The sequence below is a fragment of the Hemitrygon akajei genome, chromosome 12, assembly GCF_048418815.1.
Source record: "Hemitrygon akajei chromosome 12, sHemAka1.3, whole genome shotgun sequence".
NCBI lineage: Eukaryota > Metazoa > Chordata > Chondrichthyes > Myliobatiformes > Dasyatidae > Hemitrygon > Hemitrygon akajei.
This window is the reverse complement of record NC_133135.1, coordinates 111,701,806-111,723,975: the sequence shown is the minus strand read 5'-3', so window position 1 is coordinate 111,723,975 and position 22,170 is coordinate 111,701,806. Positions and strand designations below refer to the sequence as shown.

The window sequence follows — 22,170 nt, the reverse complement described above, 5'->3', positions numbered from 1 at the left end:
CCCACACCACCAGGTTCAGGAACAGTTATTACCCCACAACCATCAGGCTCCTGAACCAGTGTGGATAACTTCACTCAGCACAATGAGCCTCAGGTCCCACACCACCAGGTTCAGGAACAGTTATTACCCCTCAACCATCAGACTCCTGAACCAGTGTGGATAACTTCACTCACCACAATGAGCCTCAGGTCCCACACCACCAGGTTCAGGAACAGTTATTACCCCACAACCATCAGGCTCCTGAACCAGTGTGGATAACTTCACTCACCACAATGAGCCTCAGGTCCCACACCACCAGGTTCAGGAACAGTTATTACCCCACAACCATCAGGCTCCTGAACCAGTGTGGATAACTTCACTCACCACAATGAGCCTCAGGTCCCACACCACCAGGTTCAGGAACAGTTATTACCCCACAACCATCAGGCTCCTGAACCAGTGTGGATAACTTCACTCACCACAATGAGCCTCAGGTCCCACACCACCAGGTTCAGGAACAGTTATTACCCCACAACCATCAGGCTCCTGAACCAGTGTGGATAACTTCACTCACCACAATGAGCCTCAGGTCCCACACCACCAGGTTCAGGAACAGTTATTACCCCACAACCATCAGGCTCCTGAACCAGTGTGGATAACTTCACTCACCACAATGAGCCTCAGGTCCCACACCACCAGGTTCAGGAACAGTTATTACCCCACAACCATCAGGCTCCTGAACCAGTGTGGATAACTTCACTCACCACAATGAGCCTCAGGTCCCACACCACCAGGTTCAGGAACAGTTATTACCCCACAACCATCAGGCTCCTGAACCAGTGTGGATAACTTCACACACCTCAATGAGCCTCAGGTCCCACACCACCAGGTTCAGGAACAGTTATTACCCCACAACCATCAGGCTCCTGAACCAGTGTGGATAACTTCACTCACCACAATGAGCCTCAGGTCCCACACCTGAACCAGCGTGGATAACTTCACTCACCACAATGAGCCTCAGGTCCCACACCACCAGGTTCAGGAACAGTTATTACCCCACAACCATCAGGCTCCTGAACCAGCATGGATAACTTCACTCACCACAATGAGCCTCAGGTCCCACACCACCAGGTTCAGAAACAGTTATTACCCCACAACCATCAGGCTCCTGAACCAGCGTGGATAACTTCACTCACCACAATGAGCCTCAGGTCCCACACCACCAGGTTCAGGAACAGTTATTACCCCACAACCATCAGGCTCCTGAACCAGTGTGGGTAACTTCACTCACCACAATGAGCCTCAGGTCCCACACCACCAGGTTCGGGAACAGTTATTACCCCTCAACCATCAGGCTCCTGAACCAGTGTGGATAACTTCACTCACCACAATGAGCCTCAGGTCCCACACCACCAGGTTCAGGAACAGTTATTACCCCACAACCATCAGGCTCTTGAACCAGTGTGGATAACTTCACTCACCACAATGAGCCTCAGGTCCCACACCACCAGGTTCAGGAACAGTTATTACCCCACAACCATCAGGCTCCTGAACCAGTGTGGATAACTTCACTCACCACAATGAGCCTCAGGTTCCACACCACCAGGTTCAGGAACAGTTATTACCCCTCAACCATCAGGCTCCTGAACCAGTGTGGATAACTTCACTCACCATAATGAGCCTCAGGTCCCACACCACCAGGTTCAGGAACAGTTATTACCCCACAACCATCAGGCTCCTGAACCAGTGTGGATAACTTCACTCACCACAATGAGCCTCAGGTCCCACACCACCAGGTTCAGAAACAGTTATTACCCCACAACCATCAGGCTCCTGAACCAGTGTGGATAACTTCACTCACCACAATGAGCCTCAGGTCCCACACCACCAGGTTCGGGAACAGTTATTACCCCACAACCATCAGGCTCCTGAACCAGTGTGGATAACTTCACTCACCACAATGAGCCTCAGGTCCCACACCACCAGGTTCAGGAACAGTTATTACCCCACAACCATCAGGCTCCTGAACCAGCGTGGATAACTTCACTCACCACAATGAGCCTCAGGTCCCACACCACCAGGTTCAGGAACAGTTATTACCCCACAACCATCAGGCTCCTGAACCAGTGTGGGTAACTTCACTCACCTCAATGAGCCTCAGGTCCCACACCACCAGGTTCAGGAACATTCATTACCCCTCAACCATCAGGCTCCTGAACCAGTGTGGATAACTTCACTTACCTCAACTCAGAACTGATTCTGCAACCTACAGGTTCACTTTCAAGGACTCTACAACTCATGTTCTCAGTTATAGTTAATTATTTATCTATCTATCTATTTCCTATGGTGGGGTAGTCTAAACCTCAGAATAGGGGGGTATCCTTTTAGAATGGAGATGAGAAGGAATTTCATTAGCCAAAGTATGGTGAATCTGTGGAATTCATTGCCACATGCAGCTGTGGAGGCCAAGTCATTGGTATATTGAAGGCAGAGGTTGATAGATTCTTGATTAGTCAGGGCATGGAAGAATAGAGGAAGAAGGCAGGAGACTGGGGCTGAGAGGGAAAATGGATCAGCCATGATGAAATGGTGGAGCAGAGTCTATCGTCCAAATGGCCTAATTCTGCTCCAATATCTTGGGCCTTTTGGTCTTATTTATTTTACTTGCACTTTGTCTTCATGTGCACAGTGGTTGTTTCAGTCTTTGTGGTTTTTAAAATATATTTTATTGTATTTCTCTGTTCTACTGTGAATGCCTGCATGAAAATGAATCTCAGAGTTGTATATGGTGACACATATGTACTTTGATAATAAATTTACTTTGAACTTTGAATTTTGATCCATGAGCCATTTTGAACTCCTGAATTCTTGATCTCCTGATCAAAGTTCAAAGTAGATTTATTATCAAAGTAAATATATGTCACCATATACAACCCTGAGATTCATTTTCTTGTGGGCGTACTCAATAAATCTTTAGAGTAATAACCATGACACTGTTCTGCATTCTGTTTATTTTTTTGTCTACCCTGATGTACATATGTATGGAATGATCTATCTGGTGTACACTAACAAAAGCTTTTCACTCTATCTTGCAAATGCGAGAAAATCTGCAGATGCTGGAAATTCAAACAACAACACACACAAAATGCCGGTGGAACACAGCAGGCCAGGCAGCATTTATAGGGAGTAGCGCTGTCGACGTTTCGGACTAGTCCTGACGAAGGGTCTCGGCCCGAAACGTCGACAGCGCTTCTCCCTATAGATGTTGCCTGGCCTGCTGTGTTCCACCGGCATTTTGTGTGTGTTGTTGTTTCACTCTGTCTTGGTAACTTTGACAATAATAAACTAATTCAATATTGTTGGAATCATTTGTAATACTTTTTAGACAATATCATTTAAATTAATGCAAGACTAAAATTGTACTTTTGAGTGTCAGTATAACAAAACCATAATTTGCACTTTTGGCAAACTCGTATTTTTCACAATATGTGGTGTTTTGCCTCTGTTTACCTGCAGAAGACAGTACAGTAATTACATTTACCTTTTCATTTATTAATTGGCTAAGTATTAGCACATTACACGTGTGCTATGACTGTAACCGTTGATTGGTTTATCCTTATCTATGGAATTTCTGTTATTGGGAATAAAGGTGATCGATTTTTCAAAGGCACCAGTTTTTTAGAGAGTCTACTGAATCTCTACTTTGCTCTTACTTCCTCACTCAGTTTCAAATACTCTGTATCTTTGTTTAAACATTTCTTCGGCAGTTTGAACGGGGCACGACTGCGCAAACACGTGAAAGTCAGCCCGTGAGGCAGCAGGAAAGTTTAAAAAGTGAGCAGGTTAACGGAGCGGGAGACGGAGTAGGAAGGCTTCGGCGAGCAGAGGCTGAGGATGAGCTTGCTCCAGGTCAGGTAAGGCCGGGTAAGCTCCTTTAATAACTCTAATTTAGGAGTAGGTAATGGAGGCAGCAGTTCGGGCAGTTGAGTGCAGAATGTGGGAAGTCAGGGCGAACACAATTGTCCCTGATGACTACACCTGTAAAAGGTGCATCCAGCTGCAGCTCCTGACAAACCGTATTAGGGAACTGGAGCTGGAGCTGGATGAACTTCAGATCATTCGGGAGGCGGAGGCAGAAATAGACAGGAGTTTCAGGGAGACAGTCACCTCTAAAAGTCAGGAGACAGGTAGCTGGGTGACTGTCAGGAGAGGGAAGGGGAATAGACAGGAAGAGCAGAGCACCCCTGCGGGCATTCCCATCAACAATAAGTATACCGTTTTGGATACTGTTGGTGGGGACGACCTACCAGGGACAAGTTGCAGTGGTTGCGTCTCTGGCACTGAGACTGGACCCTCAGCTCAGAAGGGAAGGAGGGAAAAGAGGAGAGCAGTAGTGATAGGGGATTCGATAGTTAGTGGGACAGATAAGAGGTTCTGTGGAAGAGGTCGAGTATCCCGGATGCCAGGGTCTGCGATATCTAGGATCGAGTTCTCAGTATTCTCAGGAGGGAGGGTGAGCAGCCAGATGTCATAGTCCATGTAGGGACCAATGACGTGGATAGGAAGCAGGAGGAGTCCCTGCAAAGAGAGTTTAGGGAGTTAGGTGCGAAGTTGAAGGACAGGACCTCCAGGTTTGCAATCTCAGGATTGCTACCCGTGCCACGTGCTAGTGAGGCTAGAAATAGGAAGATAATGCAGCTAAATACGTGGCTAAGGTGCAGGAGGGAGAGCTTCATGTGTCTGGACAATTGGGCCTTGTTCCAGGGAAGGTGGGACCTGTTCCGACAGGACGGGTTGCACCTGAACTGGAGGGGGACTAACATCCTTGCGGGAAAGTTTGCTAGTGCTGCTCCAGGGGGTTTAAACTAGATTTGCAGGGGGAGAGGAACCAGAGAGTTAGAGCAGATAGTGAGGTGGAGGAGGATAAAGGTCATGTGAGAGCTGCAAGTATAGTGCATGGAGTAAAGCCAGATCTAACATACAGAGAGGCTTTGATGAAAGAGAAGCAGAATAAAGGATATAAAGGTAGTAAGGTAGAAGGGCTAAAGTGCGTGTACTTCAATGCAAGAAGCATCAGGAACAAAGGTGATGAACTGAGAGCTTGGATACATACCTGGAATTATGATGTAGTGGCCATTACAGAGACTTGGCTCGCACCAGGGCAGGAATGGATTCTCAATATTCCTGGATTTCAGTGCTTTAAAAGGGATCGGGGGTGGGGGGGGGGAGTGGAGGAGGGGTGGCATTACTGGTCAGGGATACTATTACAGCTACAGAAAGGGTGGGTAATGTAGCAGGATCCTCTTTTGAGTCAGTGTGGGTGGAAGTCAGGAACAGAAAGGGAGCAGTTACTCTACTGCGGGTATTCTATAGGCCCCCCGGTAGCAGCAGTGATACCGAGGAGCAGATTGGGAGGCAGATTTTGGAAAGGTGCAAAAATAACAGGGTTGTTATCTTGGGTGACTTTAACTTCCCTAATATTGATTGGCACCTGATTAGTTCCAATGGTTTAGACGGGGCAGAGTTTTAAGTGTGTCCAGGACAGGTTCCTGTCACAGTATGTTGACAGGCCGACTAGGGGGAATGCCATACTAGATCTAGTATTGGTAACGAACCAGGTCAGATCACAGATCTGTCAGTGGGTGAGCAGCTGGGGGACAGTGATCACCGCTCCCAGGCCTTTAACCTTATCATGGAAAAGGATAGGATCAGAGAGGACAGGAAAACTTTTAATTGGGGAAGGACAAATTATGAGGCTATAAGGCTAGAACTTGCAGGTGTGAATTGGGATGATGTTTTTGCAGGGAAATGTACTATGGACATGTGGTCAATGTTTAAGGATCTCTTGCAGGATGTTAGGGATAAATTTGTCCCGGTGAGGAAGGTAAAGAATGGTAGGGTGAAGGAACCATGGATGACAAGTGAAGTGGAAAATCTAGTCAGATGGAAGAAGGCAGCATACATGAGGTTTAGGAAGCAAGGATCAGATGAGTCTATTGAGGAATATAGGGTAGCAAGAAAGTTGCTTAAGAAGGGGCTGAGAAGAGCAAGAAGTTGGTATGAGAAGGCCTTGGCGAGTAGGGTAAAGGAAAACCCCAAGGCATTCTTCAATTATGTGAAGAACAAAAGGTTGACAGGAGTGAAGGTAGGACCGATTAGAGATAAAGGTGGGAAGATGTGCCTGGAGGCTGTGGAAGTGAGCGAAGTCCTCAATGAATACTTCTCTTCGGTATTCACCACTGAGAGGGAACTTGATGACGGTGAGGACAATATGAGTGAGGTTGATGTTCTGGAGCATGTTGATCTTAAGGGAGAAGAGGTGTTGGAGTTGTTAAAATACATTAGGATGGATATGTCCCCAGGGCTTGATGGAATATCCCCCAGGCTGCTCCATGAGGGGAGGGAAGAGATTGCTGAGCCTCTGGCTAGGATCTTTATGTCCTCGTTACCCACGGGAATGGTACCGAAGGATTGGTGGGAGGCGAATGTTGTCCCCTTGTTCAAAAAAGGTAGTAGGGATAGTCCGGGTAATTATAGACCAGTGAGCCTTACGTCTGTGGTGGGAAAGGTGTTGGAAGATGTTGAAGATGGAAGATAAAAGCTGTTAGAGATAGGATCTATGGGCATTTAGAGAATCATGGTCTGATCAGGGAGTCAGCATGGCTTTGTGAAGGGCAGATCATGTCTAACAAGCCTGATAAGAGTTTTTGAGAAGGTGACCAGGCATATAGATGAGGGTAGTGCAGTGAATGTGATCTACATGGATTTTAGTAAGGCATTTGACAAGGTACCACACGGTAGGTTTATTCATTAAGTCTGAAGGCATGGGATCCAGGGAAGTTTGGCCAGGTGGATTCAGAATTGGCTTGCCTGCAGAAAGCAGAGGGTCGTGGTGGAGGGAGTACATTCAGATTGGAGGGTTGTGACTAGTGGTGTCCCACAAGGATCGGTTCTGGGACCTCTACTTTTCATGATTTTCATTAACGACCTGGATGTGGGGGTAGAAGGGTGTGTTGGCAAATTTGCAAATGACACAAAGGTTGGTGGTGTTGTGGATAGTGTTGAGGATTGTCGAAGATTGCAGAGAGACATTTATAGGATGCAGAAGTGGGCTGAGAAGTGGCAGATGGAATTCAACCCGGAGAAGTGTGAGGTGGTACACTTTGGAAGGACAAACTCCAAGGCAGAGTACAAAGTAAATGGCAGGATACTTGGGAGTGTGGAGGAGCAGAGGGATCTGGAGGTACATGTCCACAGATCCCTGAAAGTTGCCTCACAGGTAGATAGGGTAGCTAAGAAAGCTTATGGGGTGTTAGCTTTCATAAGTCGAGGGAGAGTTTAAGAGATGCAATGTAATGATGCAGCTCTATAAAACTCTAGTTAGGCCACTCTTGGAGTACCGTGTCCAATTCTAGTCGCCTCACTATAGGAAGGATGTGGAAGCATTGGAAAGGGTACAGAGGAGATTTACCAGGATGCTGCCTGGTTTAGAGAGTATGCATTATGATCAGAGATTAAGGGAGCTAGGGCTTTACTCTTTGGAGAGAAGGAGGATGAGAGGAGACATGATAGAGGTATACAAGATATTAAGAGGAATAGATAGAGTGGACAGCCAGCGCCTCTTCCCCAGGGCACCACTGCTCAGTACAAGAGGACATGGCTTTAAGGTAAGGGGAGGGAAGTTCAAGGGGGATATTAGAGGAAGGTTTTTCACTCAGAGAGTGGTTGGTGCGTGGAATGCACTGCCTGAGTCAATGGTGGAGGCAGATACACTAGTGAAATTTAAGAGACAACTAGACAGGTATATGGGGGAATTTAAGGTGGGGGGTTATATGGGAGGCAGGGTTTAAGGGTTGGCACAACATTATGGGCCGAATGGCCTGTACTGTGCTGTATTGTTCTATGTTCTACGTAAACTTTAAAATAAATGATTGTGAAGAGTAAATGAATCAACATTTCTTGCCCACTCCTAAATTCCTGAATGAACCTAATAATAAAATTATTAAGATTCAACAACATCAAGTTTGCAAAATGTTAAGTTTTATGGAAAAATAAGCTCTAGTTACCTTGAAGTAGCCCATCTCAAAAATGGCTTCTGGATATGGCAGGTCGTACTTCTGAAGGTTGTGGTAGAGACCTGTTCCTGGACTGCGGAAGTCGGGGATTCCTGCCGCTGTTTAGAGGACAAATGTCAGAGGTAAAGTTAGGAAGACGCTCACTACTAGGTACAGCTTTCTCTTGACAATAGACTGGTTTTGAAGTTCAGGAAATTAAAATAAACTGCCAGTACTGTAAATCTGATATAAGAACAAAAGTACCAACAGGTCAGGCTGCATCTGTGGGAAGGAAAAAGCTACTGTTTGATGGTAGAGACCAGTCTGACCAAGGGTAATTAATGAAATAGTTGCTCTGTTTCTCTTCCCCCATGGGTGCTGCCTGACCTGACAAGCATTTCAAGCATCCTCTGGTTTCGTTCCAAGTTCGTGATGTACTGTTATATCAAAACGCCTGCTTGCAGTAACATCAACTCTGTTCTGTGAACAGACCAGGGGGGTGGCCATGCAGAAGAACGGATCATACTCAAACAACACCTTCATCCCAACATTCTTGTGTTTATTCCTGTTCTTGTGCTTAGACACGTTTATCTAAGGAATTTATGTTGTCTGTGCTTGTTTACCAGTCTCATCAGTCCCTACCCTTATATTTCTGCAGCCTCTTCCCCACCACCTCTCCAACCCAACCACACTCAATTGCAGTTTTCTTCCGTTCCAGCACTGGCTCCGGAAGGAAGGTTGGGAGAGAGAGGGAGGGAGGGAGGGAGAGACAGAGGGAGAGAGGAAGGAAGGAAGGATGGGATGAAGAATCTCTCCCTCTCTGCAAAGATCTAGGCTGGCACCCCCAGTGCACTACTGAAGGAGCGCTGCACTGTCAGACACTGAACTGAGGCCATGTCTGCTCTTTGAAGTGGCAGTAAAAAAGTCCCTGTGAAACACTTTCCAAGAAGACCATGGGAATTTTTTGTGGCACGTGGGGCACAACTTCACAAAGAATGTTTATTTTGTCATTTGCATACTGCTGTTTAATCACTGCTCTGAAACCTGTCTTCGGCTGTAAAGTGATTCAGTACATCCTCACATGGATGTGTAAAGCAAAATCAAGTGCAGCCTACAGTGGGAATCATTTCCGCAGTGAAAATAATGGTAAACCGAAGATCAAACACTTACATGTTGATATGCCAGCTCCAACCATGCAGATTATGTTTTTACCTGCAAAAGCAAACACGTTAACACAATAAACAATCAATAGTTGCTCAGAAAAGAAGGGAAAGGAAGAGGAGGGAAGGGGAGAGGGAGGGGAAGGGGAGGGAAGAGAAATGAGAGAGAATAGAAGGGAAGTGGGAGAAGAAAGGAGATGTAAAGCAAAGAGAAGTCCTCTTCTCATTACTACCATCAGAAGCCCGAAGACCCACAATCAATCATTTAGGAACAGCTTCCTCCCCTCCACCATCAGATTTCTGAATGGTCCATTAACTCATCAACACTACCTTGTTACTCCTTTAGTTTGCACTACTGAATTTATGTATTTTGTAATGTATAGTCATTTGAATGACTTTGCCTTGTACTGCTGTCACAAAACAGATTTCATGTCACTCAAAGACAGCAGGTAGCGTAGCACCATCACAGTGCCAGTGACCTGGATACAACTCCAACACTTTCTATAAGGTGTTTTTATGCTCTTGCCATGTGGGTTTCCTCCCACATTCCAAAGACGTACAGGTTAGTAGGTTAATTGGTCACATGGGTGTAACTGGGCAGCACAGGATCGTAGGGCCTCTAAAGAAAATGCTTGATCGTTAAGAGCAGCAAACTTCTTGGTGTTCACCTGGCGGAGAATCTCACCTGGTCCCTCAACATCAACTCCACAGCAAAGAAAGCCCAGCAGCATCTCTACTTTCTGTGAAGGCTGAGGAAAGTCCATCTCCCACCCCCCCCCCCCCCCATCCTCATCACATTCTACAGAGGTTGTATTGAGAGCATCCTGAGCAGCTGCATCACTGCCTGGTTCGGAAATTGCACCATCTCGGATCGCAAGACCCTGCAGCAGATAGTGAGGTCAGCTAAGAAGATCATCAGGGTCTCTCTTCCTGCCATCACGGACATATACACTACACGCTGCATCCGCAAAGGAAACAGCATTATGAAGGACCCCATGCACCCCTCATACAATCTCTTCTCCCTCCTGCCGTCTGGGAAAAGGCACCGAAGCATTCGGGCTCTCACAACCAGTCTATGTAACAGTTTCTCCCCCCAAGCTATCAGACTCCTCAATACCCAGAGCCTGGACTGCCCTACTGTCTTTTTTATTATTTATTGTAATGCCTGCACTGTTCTGTGCACTTTATGCAGTCCTGGGTAGGTCTGTAGTCTAGTGTAGCTTTTTTTCTGTGTTGTTTTTTTACGTAGTTCAGTCTAGTTTTTGTACTGTGTCATGTAACACCATGGTCCTGAAAAACATTGTCTCATTTTTACTGTGTACTGTACCAGCAGTTATGGTCGAAATGACAATAAAAGTGACTTGACTTGACTTGATAATAAAGCTGATTCTGATTCAGATCTAAAGTAACTGGGTATATGATTAACACCAGATATCACTCCCTGTGAGGCTCTGTGTTAAATTGTGTGTGTTCATCTACTGCTTTGCTGTGCCAGGACCCTCTGCCAACAGAGGAAGATATCGCTGTTCCATTTCTCCCACTAACATCCTTTTACTTCTTCTTTCAAATATGATTCTGCTACTAAGCGTAGAACCTGTGATTTACACTTTGATGGTGCGTTTTCGGGCTGATGGGGCAATCTGGTGCACTGCTGCCTTTGAGCGAGTTTGCTGACATTTCAAGAAGAACGTGTGCCCTGGAGACGAGTGCAGGCCCATGGTCAACTGCATTTCTCGCCAATCTCACTGATTAAAGTGTTGAGCGAGATTGAAATCAACGAGGACAAAAGCTTAAGGCAAGCGGGTGTTTCGGGCTCTCTACCTGATCTGACCGGTCTCTCTCTCTCGCTACTGCCGGAGGAAGGTGCCTGCGTTTGACTGGTCTCTCCCTCTCCCTCTCTCTCTCCATGTGCCAGAAGATGGTGCTGGAGTCTTGGGTCTTGGGCCAGGTTTAATCGATGGACTCTGTAGTTTATGTTATGATGTGTCCCCGGTTTCAGGTTACTTTTTTTATCACTATATTGTGTGCGATTTTGACAGGGATGGACCGGCTCTGTGGCCTGCAGTCAATGAACAACACAGTGCTGAACTGAACTAAACTGACCATTCCTGGACAGTTTCAATGACTCTGTGGTTTGCTGTTTTATATTCTGTGTTTTTAGCTCGTTTTGGCTGTCCGTGAGAAGGTAAGTCTCAGGGTTGTATACTGCACACATACTTTGATAATAAATGTACTTTGAATCTTTGAAAACCCTCAGAATGATGAGTTCACTTGCATAATGTTATTACCAATAGGTGCAGGAGTAGACCATTCAATGTGATCATGGCTGATCATCCACAATCAGTACCCCGTTCCTGCCTTCTCCCCATATCCCTTGACTCCGCTATCTTTAAAAGCTCTATCTAACTCTTTCTTGAAAGCATCCAGAGAATTGGCCTCCACTGCCTTCTGGGGCAGAGCATTCCATAGATCCGCAACTCTCTGGGAGAAAAAGTTTTTCCTGAACTCCGTTCTAAATGGCCTACCTCTTATTCTTAAACTGTGGTCTCTGGTTCTGGACTCCCCCAACATCAGAAACATGCTTCCTGCCTCTAGCATGTCCAATCCCTTAATAATCTTATATGTTTCAATCAGATCCCCTCTCATCCTTCTAAATTCCAGTGTATACAAGCCCAGTTGCTCCAATCTTTCAACATATGACAGTCCCGCCATTCCGGGAATTAACCTTGTGAACCTACACTGCACTCCCTCAATAGCAAGAACGTTCTTCCTCAAATTTGGAGACCAAAACTGCACACAATACTCCAGGTGGGGTCTCACCAGGGCCCTGTACAGCTGCAGAAGGACCTCTTTGCTCCTATACTCAGTTCCTCTTGTTATGAAGGCCAACATGCCATTAGCTTTCTTCACTGCCTGCTGTACCTGCATGCTTGCTTTCTGTGACTGATAAATTATATTTATTTTTGTTTACTATGTCATGCAAGTTATCCATAATTTATCTTAATTTATGTTTGTCATGTTTACAATGTACTGTCCTACTCCTGCATTGCAGACTCAGTGAGCTGAATGGCCTAATGCTGTTCCTAATGTCTACGGTCTTATGGCATTTATACCCCGGCTACATCTGCCCATGACAATAAACTTCAACTCAAAGAGAAACTATGAGCTTCAAGTAAATCAATATTGTAGACTTGAGCAGAGCAGCGCATAGGGTCGGTATAATATACTGCACTTCAGTCATTGCTGAATGATTGGACACTCACATTTCTTGTTGAGGATGTACTTGGCGATCCCTTCCAGGCTCCGTTCCTCCAGTAGCTGCTCGGGCGCTGCCTGTTGCAGATCCAGGGAGCGCGACAGCAAGTTCCTCAGGAAGTCCACTGTGGAGGGAAGTCTGGACAGTCAGCAATGAGCATGGCGAGTCCTCTTATCCCATTGCTCCTCTGCTGGCTCGTTGAGAGACCCTCCATTTAGTCCTCTGCATCACAGCCCCACAAATTCCTCCTACTCAAACATTTGTCCAGCTCACTTCGGAAAGTTACTAGCAAATCTACTTCAAGCCATAACCAACTGCATTATAAGATAGATTCTCCACCTCCTTCTCCAGCTCTATTATCTTTTAGAGATGCACCCCTTCTGGCCCAAGGGCCTCCTAATTATATCTGTGTGACAAATTAACCCACTAACCTGTGCACTGCAGGAATGTGGGAGAAAACTGTAGTACCCTGAGAATACCCCCACACAAACATGACAAGGACATACAAAATCCTTACGGACATGATAGAATTGAACCCAGGTCGCTGACGCTAACTGCTACGTTAATGTGCTGCCCCAACTACCACTTGGAGATGCCAGAAATGGCCGAGAGTGCAACTGAAATAATTTCACTACTTTGTTTTTTTTTCATATTGTAATTTATAGTTTTTTATGCACTGCAACATACTGCTGCCGCAAAACAACAAATTTCATGACATATGTCAGTGATCTTAAACCTGATTTTGATTCCGACCTCTGATTCTTTTGATTCTCTGATTAAAACCTCGGGAAGTTCTGCTTTTAACGGGTGGAGCGAAGGTGCTCGAAGAAGTGGCCCCCCAACTTATTGCAGGTCTCACCAACGCAGAGGAGGCTGCCTCAGGAGCACTGGATACAATAGAACGCCCTAGCGAATTTGCAGGGGAAGTGTTGCCTCACCTGGAAGGATAGTTTGGGGCCCTGAATGGAGGGGAGGGAGGAGGTGAATGCGCAGCTGTAGCACTTTGGCCAGTTGAAAGGGATAAATGTTGTGAGGGACAAATGGACGGGGGGGGGGGGGGGGGGGGGGGTCACAGAGGGAGCAATGAAGAGTCGCGGCACAAAACAGTGACCATTTATTTCCCTCAGCCTGACTTGCTGAGCTCCTCCAACATCCTGCTCAGTAGGTGTAAATTTTTTTTGTAGAGTTGATGAGTGGAGTGCAATCAAAATCAGTGCTGGGGACTTATCTGTGATGTTGGCTGCATCACAGCTTGGTATGGAGGTTTCAGTACACTGGATCGCTAGAGGCTGCAGTGTAGATTCAGCCATCTCCATCACAGGCAACCACCTCCCCATCAGTGAGGACATCTACCAGAGGCAGTGCCTCAAGAAGGGGACATGCATCACAAGGACACCCACCATGGGGACATGGCCTCTCCTTGTTACTACAGTCAGGAAGGAGGAACACGAGCCCAACGATAGAAACTCAGTGGTTCAGTAACAGCTTTCTCCCTTGCCATCATATATCTGCAGGATCCAGGAACCCATGAACATGATCAGAATCGGGTTTAATATCACCGGCATATATTGTGAAATTTGCTGTCTTTGCGGCAGCTGTGCTGTGCAATACATGATAACAGAGGGAACACTGTGAATTACTGTATGTACACACATATATATATATTAAATAGTTAAAGTAAATTAGTGCAAAAACATTAATTAAATAAAGTAGTCAGGTCATGTTCTTCAGAAATCAATGTTCATTCAGAAATCGGATGGCAGAAGGGATGAAGCTGTTCCTGAATCACTGAGTGTGTGTCTTCAGGCTCCTGTACCCCCTCCCTGATGGCAGAGGGGAAGAAGCTGTTCCTGAATCACTAAGTGTGTGTCTTCAGGCTCCTGTACCTCCTCCCTGATGGCAGAGGGGAAGAAGCTGTTCCTGAATCACTGAGTGTGTGCCTTCAGGCTCCTGTACCTCCTCCATGATGGTAGCAATGAGAAGGGGGCACGTCCTGGGTGATGGGGGTCCTTGACAATGGACGTCACCTTTTTAAGGCTTCAGTCCTTGCAGATGTCCTGGATACTACACAGTCTAGTGCTCATGATGGAGAGCTGACAAAACTGTAAAACTCACTGCAGTTTATCTTGACCCTGTGCAGTCACTCCCCCACACCAGAGAGTGAGGCAGCCAGTTAGAATATTTGCATTTCTATAAGGAGATAGCTTGGGGATGGGACCCAAGTCTAAATACAAACTCCATTTACGTTACACGTACACTGAAGGCAGTTTTATACAATACTCTAAATAATTTTGTGCATGAAACAATAATGTGCACAGTACTGTGCAAAAGTCTCAGGCACAGATAGTTCGAGTGCCTAAAATATTTGCATGGTACTGTAGTAATTTTATTACTTCTGCAAAATAAAAACAAATTTTGTGACATGTGAGTGATAGAAACATAGATGAACCTGATTCTGATATGATCTCCATTGTGGACTGAGAGTGGGAAGGAGGCAGGGAGAGGGGAAGGGAGCTGGGAGAGGAAGGGGGCTGGGGGAGAGGAATGAGAGAGGGAAAAGGGTAGGAGGCAGGGAGAGATGGGAACAAAGAGAGAGGAAGAAGACCAGGAAAAGGGTAGGGGGGGATAGGGAGAGAGGAAGGGAGCTGGGAGGAAGGGGTGAGGGAGAAGTGTAGGGGCAGGGAGAGGTGGTGGGGGCAAAGAGAAAGTTGACTGAGAAAAGGGTAAGGGGCAGGGAAAAGGGAAGGGGCTGGAAGGGAAGGGGTTGACGTTGTGAGGAGGAACATCAAACTTGAGAGATTGGAGACATCATTGTTGACATTGTAAGGTAGAACATCTAAGAGAGAGAGAACATCATTGTGAGGTGGAACAACAGACTTGAGGGAGAGGGTACATCATTGTGAGGTGGAACATCAGACTTGAAGGAGAGAGACATCATTATGAGGTGGAAGATTGGACTTGAGGGAGAAGGAACATCAGACTTGAAGGAGAGAGACATCATTATGAGGTGGAAGATTGGACGAGGGAGGGAGAACATCATTGTGAGGTGGAACATCAGACTTGAAGGAGAGAGACATCATTATGAGGTGGAAGATTGGACTTGAGGGAGAGAGAACATCATTGTGAGGTGGAACATCAGACTTGAAGGAGAGAGAACATCATTGTGAGGTAGAACATCAGACTTGAAAGAGAGAGACATCATTATGAGGTGGAACATTAGACTTGAGGAAGAGGGTACATCATTGTGAGGTGGAACATCAGACTTGAAGGAGAAAGACATCATTATGAGGTGGAAGATTGGACTTGAGGGAGAGAGAACATCATCGTTGGCATCATTGTGAGAAGGAACAACACACTTGCTCTGATGTCAAGATTTTCATCAACGATGATTTGGCAAACACATTCATCAATGAACTTCTTTGCTGCTTCGTGTTCAGTGATGCGATTTTGCCACAAATATTTAATAATTTAATGCCATGCCTTTTCTTGAAGTTTCACAATAACCTTCAATTTTCAGTTTATCATGATAGATTTTTGCTTATTTCATGATCAGCATACTGTTAAGTGGCACACAGTTGAAAGAAAAAATTAGTGAACCCTTTGCAATTACCTGTTTTTCTGCATTAGTTACTCATGAAACGTGATCTGATTTTCAACTAAGTCACAATAACAGTTAAACGCAATCTGCCTAAGCTGGCACCACACGAACAATTGTACTTTTCATGTCTTCATTGAACACATTGTTTAATCATTCACAGTCCAGGCTGGAAGAAGTATGTGAACCCTAGTGATTAATAACTAGTAGATCCTCCTTTAGCAGCAGAAACCTTCACCAAATGTTTCCTGTAGCTGCTGATCAGACTTGCGCAATGGTGAGGAGAAGGAATTTTAGACCCTTCCTCCATGCAAAACTGTTTCAATTAATTAATATTTCTGAGATACCTTGCATGAACAGCCCTCTGCAGGTTATGCCACAGTATCGTTAAGTTCTGGCCATTACAAAACATGAAATTTCTTCGTTTTAAACCATTCTGTTGTCTTGTCCTTTTTATAGGGCAGGGCACCTCTACAACCCACATCTCCCAACTCATCTCATTGATTGGGACACCTGGCTCCAAATCACTTTTGTAGAAGGCATTACCTCAGAGGATCATACACTTTTTTGAACCTAGTTTGTGATTGTTTAAATGGTGTACTCAGTATTGATGAGAAGAAGTACAATTGTTTGTGTGTTATTAGTTTAGGCAGATTGTGTTTGTCTATTGCAGTGACTTAGATGAAGATCAGACCACATTTTATGAATAAATAATGCAGAAAACCAGGTAATTGCAAAACGTTCACAAGCTTTTTCTTGCAACTGTACGTTCACTCCAACGCTGGCAAATCCACCCTTTCAATACACGATCTTCATTTTTCGTTTCATGCAGTGTTTTTATATTTTTCATCTTTTGGTCATTACTCTTAGTCTAGAACTTTAACAGTTTTTCCTCTGTTTCTTCAGGTTATAGATGCTGGTTGTCCCAACACCATGGTCAGATGCTTCACATTTAACACCACTGTCAAGTTTTCCTAACAACTTGTCTTTCTCTGCTATAGATAAACATAAATAGATAGATAGATAAATAGATAGATAGATACTTTATTCATCCCCATGGGGAAATTCAACTTTTTTTCCAATGTCCCATACACTTGTTGTAGCAAAACTAATTACATACAATACTTAACTCAGTAAAAAAATATGATATGCATCTAAATCACTATCTCAAAAAGCATTAATAATAGCTTTTAAAAAGTTCTTAAGTCCTGGCGGTTGAATTGTAAAGCCTAATGGCATTGGGGAGTATTGACCTCTTCATCCTGTCTGAGGAGCATTGCATCGATAGTAACCTGTCGCTGAAACTGCTTCTCTGTCTCTGGATGGTGCTATGTAGAGGATGTTCAGAGTTTTCCATAATATCTTTTTCTTTTCACTATTACCCCTAGGGGTAACTGCAGGCCTTTTTTGATATTTTCACAGCACAGAGCAGAGGATAAGTGTAAAACACGTAGTAATCGCTGTGTGTAATGCACAAAGGTCTGGCTGTAATGACTGCTATAAGCAAACTGATGCCAGCAGAGCCCCGCTCACGGAAGGTGAGATCTACTACTATGTTGACTCAGGCCTAGGGGCCGGCGTTGGGAAGTGAGGTCACTTCTCAGAAACTGATGCACAGAGACGTGCTCATCACTCGGGAACCCTCCCAGCACCTTGAGGAATTTTCCATTTCTGGCGTCATGTCAGCATTCAAAAAAAATTCAGATTTCTGGGGTTTTTTTGATAAGGGGTGCTCAACCAAAATCAAAATAAAGTCCAAGTGAATTTTATTATCAGAGTGCATACAGGTCAGCGTATGCAGCCCTGAGGTTCATTTTCCTGTGGGCAAACTCAGCAAATTTAGAGAACTATAACAGGATCAATGAAAGATCAACCAGAGTGCAGAAGACCACAAACTGCGTAAATGAAAATATAAATAGCAATAAGCAACAAGAACATGAAATAACAAGATAAAGAGTCTTTAAAGTGAAATCATTGGTTGTGGGAACGCGTCAGTGGATGGGCAAGTGAGTCTAGTTAACCCCTTTGTTCAAGAGCCTGATGGCTGTGTGGTAGTAAAGGTTCATGTGAGTCCTGAGGCTCTTGTACCTTCTACCTAATGGCAGCAGCAAGAAGACAGCATGGCCTGGATGGTAATAATCTTTGATGATAGATGCTGCTTTCCTGTGACTGTGTTTCATTTAGATGTGTTTTATGGTTGGGAGGGTTTTACCTGTGATGTACTGGGCCAAATCCACTACCTGTTGTAGGATTTTCTGTTCAAGGGCATTGGTGTTTCCAAACTAGGCTATAATGCAGCCGGTCAATACACTCTCCACTGAACATCTATAGAAGTTTGTCGAAGTTTTAGATGTCATGCCAAATCTCCAGACTCCTAAGGAAGCAGAGGTCCTGCTGTGCTTTCTTCACAATTGCGCTTACGTGCAGGGTCTAGGACAGGTCCTCGGAAATAATAACACCTGGGAATTTAAAGTTGCTAACCCTCTCCATCTCTGATCCCCCGATGAGGACTGGTTCGTGAATCTCTGGTTTCCCTCTCCTGAAGTCTATGATCAGTTCTTTGGCTTTGCTGACATTGAGCGAGAGGTTGTTGTGGCCACCACTCTGCCAGATTTTCGGTCTCTCTCCTGCACTCTGATTTGTCACCATCTTTGATTCGGCTCCCAAATGTGGTGTCATCAGCAAACTTGAATATGGCATTGGAGCTGTGCTTAGCCACACAGTCATTGGTGTAAAGAGAGTACAGAGCAGGGGGGTAAGCACACAGCTTGTGGTGCATCTGTGCTGATAGAGATCGTGGAGGAGATGTTGTCACCGATCCAGACTGACTGGAGTCTACAGGTGAGGAAATCTGTACAATTAATCTGATCCTAATTCAAGAGGGACAAAAGTTACCAAGGATAGATGGGAATGTAGAATTGAGGTCACAATCATACTGGGCATGAGCTTATGAAATGGCAAACGCAGCAACTCCTGGTACCAATTTGTACATGGGACCAGCATGCCAACCCTGAGAGAACTAACAATGGTGGGAGGCCTCCGACAGCACAGCTCACATTGATGCAACAAATAGCAGAGCAGGGAGGCATTGTGAGTGTATGTACAACACTTGGTAGGCCACAGACTGAGGACTATATCGGAAGCAATTGCACTGTAGAGTTGCAGAGGAGAGTTACATACTGCTGGGGCTGGAAGACATCCCCAGGTAGAAATACACACGACGTGCTGGAGGAGCTCAGCAGGTCAGGCAGCACCCGTGGATGGGATTACACAGTGGGCCTTTCAGGCCGAGACCCTTCATGAGGACTGGAAAGGAAAGGGGAAGATGTGGGGGAGGGGAGGAAGGAGTACAAAGCGGCAGGTGATAGGTGAAACCAGGAGAGGGGGAGGGGTGAAGTGAAGAGCTGGGAAGTTGATTGGTGGAAGAGATAAAGGGCTGGAGAAGGGGGAATCTGATAGGAGAGGATAGAAGATCATGGAAGGATGGAAAGGGGGCAAGAACACCAGAGGGAGGTGATGGGCAGGTAAGAAGAGAAGGTGTGAGATGAAAACAAGAATGCGGAATGAAGGTGGGGTGGGGGCAATTATGGGAAGTTCCAGAAATTGATGCCATCTCTAAGTAGAAAAACTACCTAAAATAAGGTTACATTGTTTGGAAAATTGAGGAGGCGGAGCTAAGTAGTTACATTGCCCAACGGTGACTCCTTTGCTTGCATTTTTGAAAACAGTTCTATTTCCATCTTAAGTATTTCTATTTTTTTTTCCCTTTCTGGGTTCTCATGAAGACCCTGACCTGGAGTTGCATGCTGATTACGGTTCTTTGTGGGAATGGGACCCGCTCTTGGGGTTCCATAACCGGCTGTTACTCGGCACGCCAAAGTCTCGGCCCAAGATTTCAGCACGGATTCAGAAGCCTGGGATCTCGAGGAACTGGAGATGGGTGGATCAAGGGTCGGTGTTGCCACAGGAGACCCGTGTGTTGTTGGGGGAGTTGGAACATTCGCTGTGTGCCTGGGGACCCGGGATCCTTGCGATCTCCAGGCACAGAGCTCGAAAAAAGCGACATAACGGACTTTTAACATCGTCATGCCTCCTCCCTCATTGGAAAACAGAGTCATGTCTTTCTCCCTTATTCGGAGAGAGAGGGAGCCTGTGGTATGTCGAATTGTCTGGTGAACAATGTAGTCTTTGGGGTAACTGCAAGTCTGTGTCTTTGCTGTTGCTTTGCTCACGTTTGAGTGCTGGTAGCGGGTGCGCTCTATTTTTTCCGGTGGGGGGAGGGGGATCGTTGCTTGCTGCTGCTTATGCAGGGGAGGGAGGGGAGCTGGGGGGACTTCGGGGTTCTAACATTTAACTGTCGTTCGTTCTTTGGGGGCACTCCTCTGTTTTCGTGGATGGTTGTGAAGAAAAAAGCATTTCAGGATGTATATTGTGTACATTTCTCTGACATTAAATTGTACCTTTGAACCTTTGAAGAAGACTGACAGGAGGCTTATTTTAAGTGCTTAAAGTTATGATAGAACATAGGAATTGCTCTATGTCCTACACTCAGTACCACCTGTGCCTAATAAAGTGGCTACTGAGTGCATATTTGTGGTCTTCTGCCTCTGTAGACCATCCACCTCAAGATTTGACACGTTGCATGTTCAGAGATTATCTTCTTCACACCACTGTTGTAGAGAGCGGCCATTTGAGTTACTGTGGCCTTCCTGCCTGCCTGAACCAGTCTGGCCATTCTCCTCTGACTTTCACCCACAGAACTGCTGCCCACCGGTTGTTTTTAGTTTGTCACACCATTCTCTGTAAACTCTAAAGCAGGGGTTCCCAACCTTTTTTAATGCCATTAATCAATAGCATTAAATAAGAGGTCTGCAGACCCCAGATTGGGAACCCCCACTCCAGTGGTTGAAAATCCCAGGAGATCAGCAGTTTCTGAGATACTCAAACCACCCTGTCTAGAACCAACCATCATTGCACAATCAAAGTCACTTTGATCACATTTCCTCCCCATCCTGATGTTCGGTCTGAGTAACTGAACCTCATGACCGTGTCTGCATACTACAGGAACGATTGAGTTGTTCCCATATGATTGGCTGATTCGATATTAATGAGTAGATGTACAAAAGTACATCTTTTGTAATGTAATAAAGTGACCACTGAGTGTATATTAAACTTATGATGTCTGTTTTTTACTTATTTTAGATTCTTTCAAGTGAAACATTACACCGAACAATCACAAGGGCGAAGGTGGAGGCTGCTTACTTGGTAAATAACATGAGACTAACTTCTAGAAAGTCTCTCATCGGAGTTGTAGGGGGTTCCATAAGTAAACCATAGATTTCTAACAGGGAATAAAAGGAGGCAGAGGAAATAAGACTGGAAATGCGAATAAATGTCTCAGTAAATATCAATAACTGTACGTACTTTCAGAAACATCCAGTGCTTCACTTGCTTCCGCTTGGGAATCCGGGCTCTGAAACGAAACAAGCAGAGCTAGATTCAGCTGTGGACACAATCACTCAATCCACAAAGACTCCTTCTACGTTGTGATACTGTGGCTATTGTAGACTCTGCAAGTAACTGGATAGGCTGATAGATGCTTCATTAGTCAGGGGATACGGGGAGAAGGCAGGAACTTGGGGCTGAGAGGGAAATGGACCAGCCATAATGAAGTGATGGAGGAGTCTCAATGGGCCAATGGCCTAATTCTGCTCCTAGGTCTAATGGCTCTCGAAGGGGCGCCATGGTTAGCACATCACTTTACAGCACCAGCAACCCGGGTTCAGTTCCCACCACCGTCTGTAAGGAGGTGGTACATTTTCCCCGTGACTGCGTGGGTTTCCTCCGGGTGCTCTGGTTTCCTCCAAAGACACAGGGGTTATTAGGTTAATTGGTCACATGGGTGTAATTGGGCGGTGCGAGCTCATTGGGCCGGAAGGGCCTGTTACTGTGCTGTATCTCAAACTAAAAGGTATTAAACATTATACTCTCCCCAGCAAAGAAGATAACTGATGATTTTTACAAATTACAAACGTTACTTAAAAGTACATCATTACTGTATAAGCCGTCAGCAGTGAATTAGAGCAATACAATAGTGTAGCAGTTTGTGTCACACTATTACAATGC

The 22,170-nt window shown here is 45.4% G+C and overlaps 1 protein-coding gene across 4 annotated transcripts in view; it reads right to left on the bottom strand.

The window, feature by feature from the left end:
* Window positions 1–22,170, bottom strand: part of sirt2 (sirtuin 2 (silent mating type information regulation 2, homolog) 2 (S. cerevisiae)) — a 118,139-nt gene that overhangs the window by 62,712 nt on the left and 33,257 nt on the right. For all 4 annotated transcript variants that reach the window (XM_073063855.1, XM_073063852.1, XM_073063853.1 and 1 more), the window contains 4 exons: window positions 21,469–21,517; window positions 12,457–12,573; window positions 9,204–9,245; window positions 8,046–8,152 (listed from right to left, as the gene is read on the bottom strand). In XM_073063855.1, coding sequence (XP_072919956.1) covers window positions 8,046–8,152; window positions 9,204–9,245; window positions 12,457–12,573; window positions 21,469–21,517 — 315 coding nt within the window. The remainder of the gene's footprint in view (window positions 1–8,045; window positions 8,153–9,203; window positions 9,246–12,456; window positions 12,574–21,468; window positions 21,518–22,170) is intronic.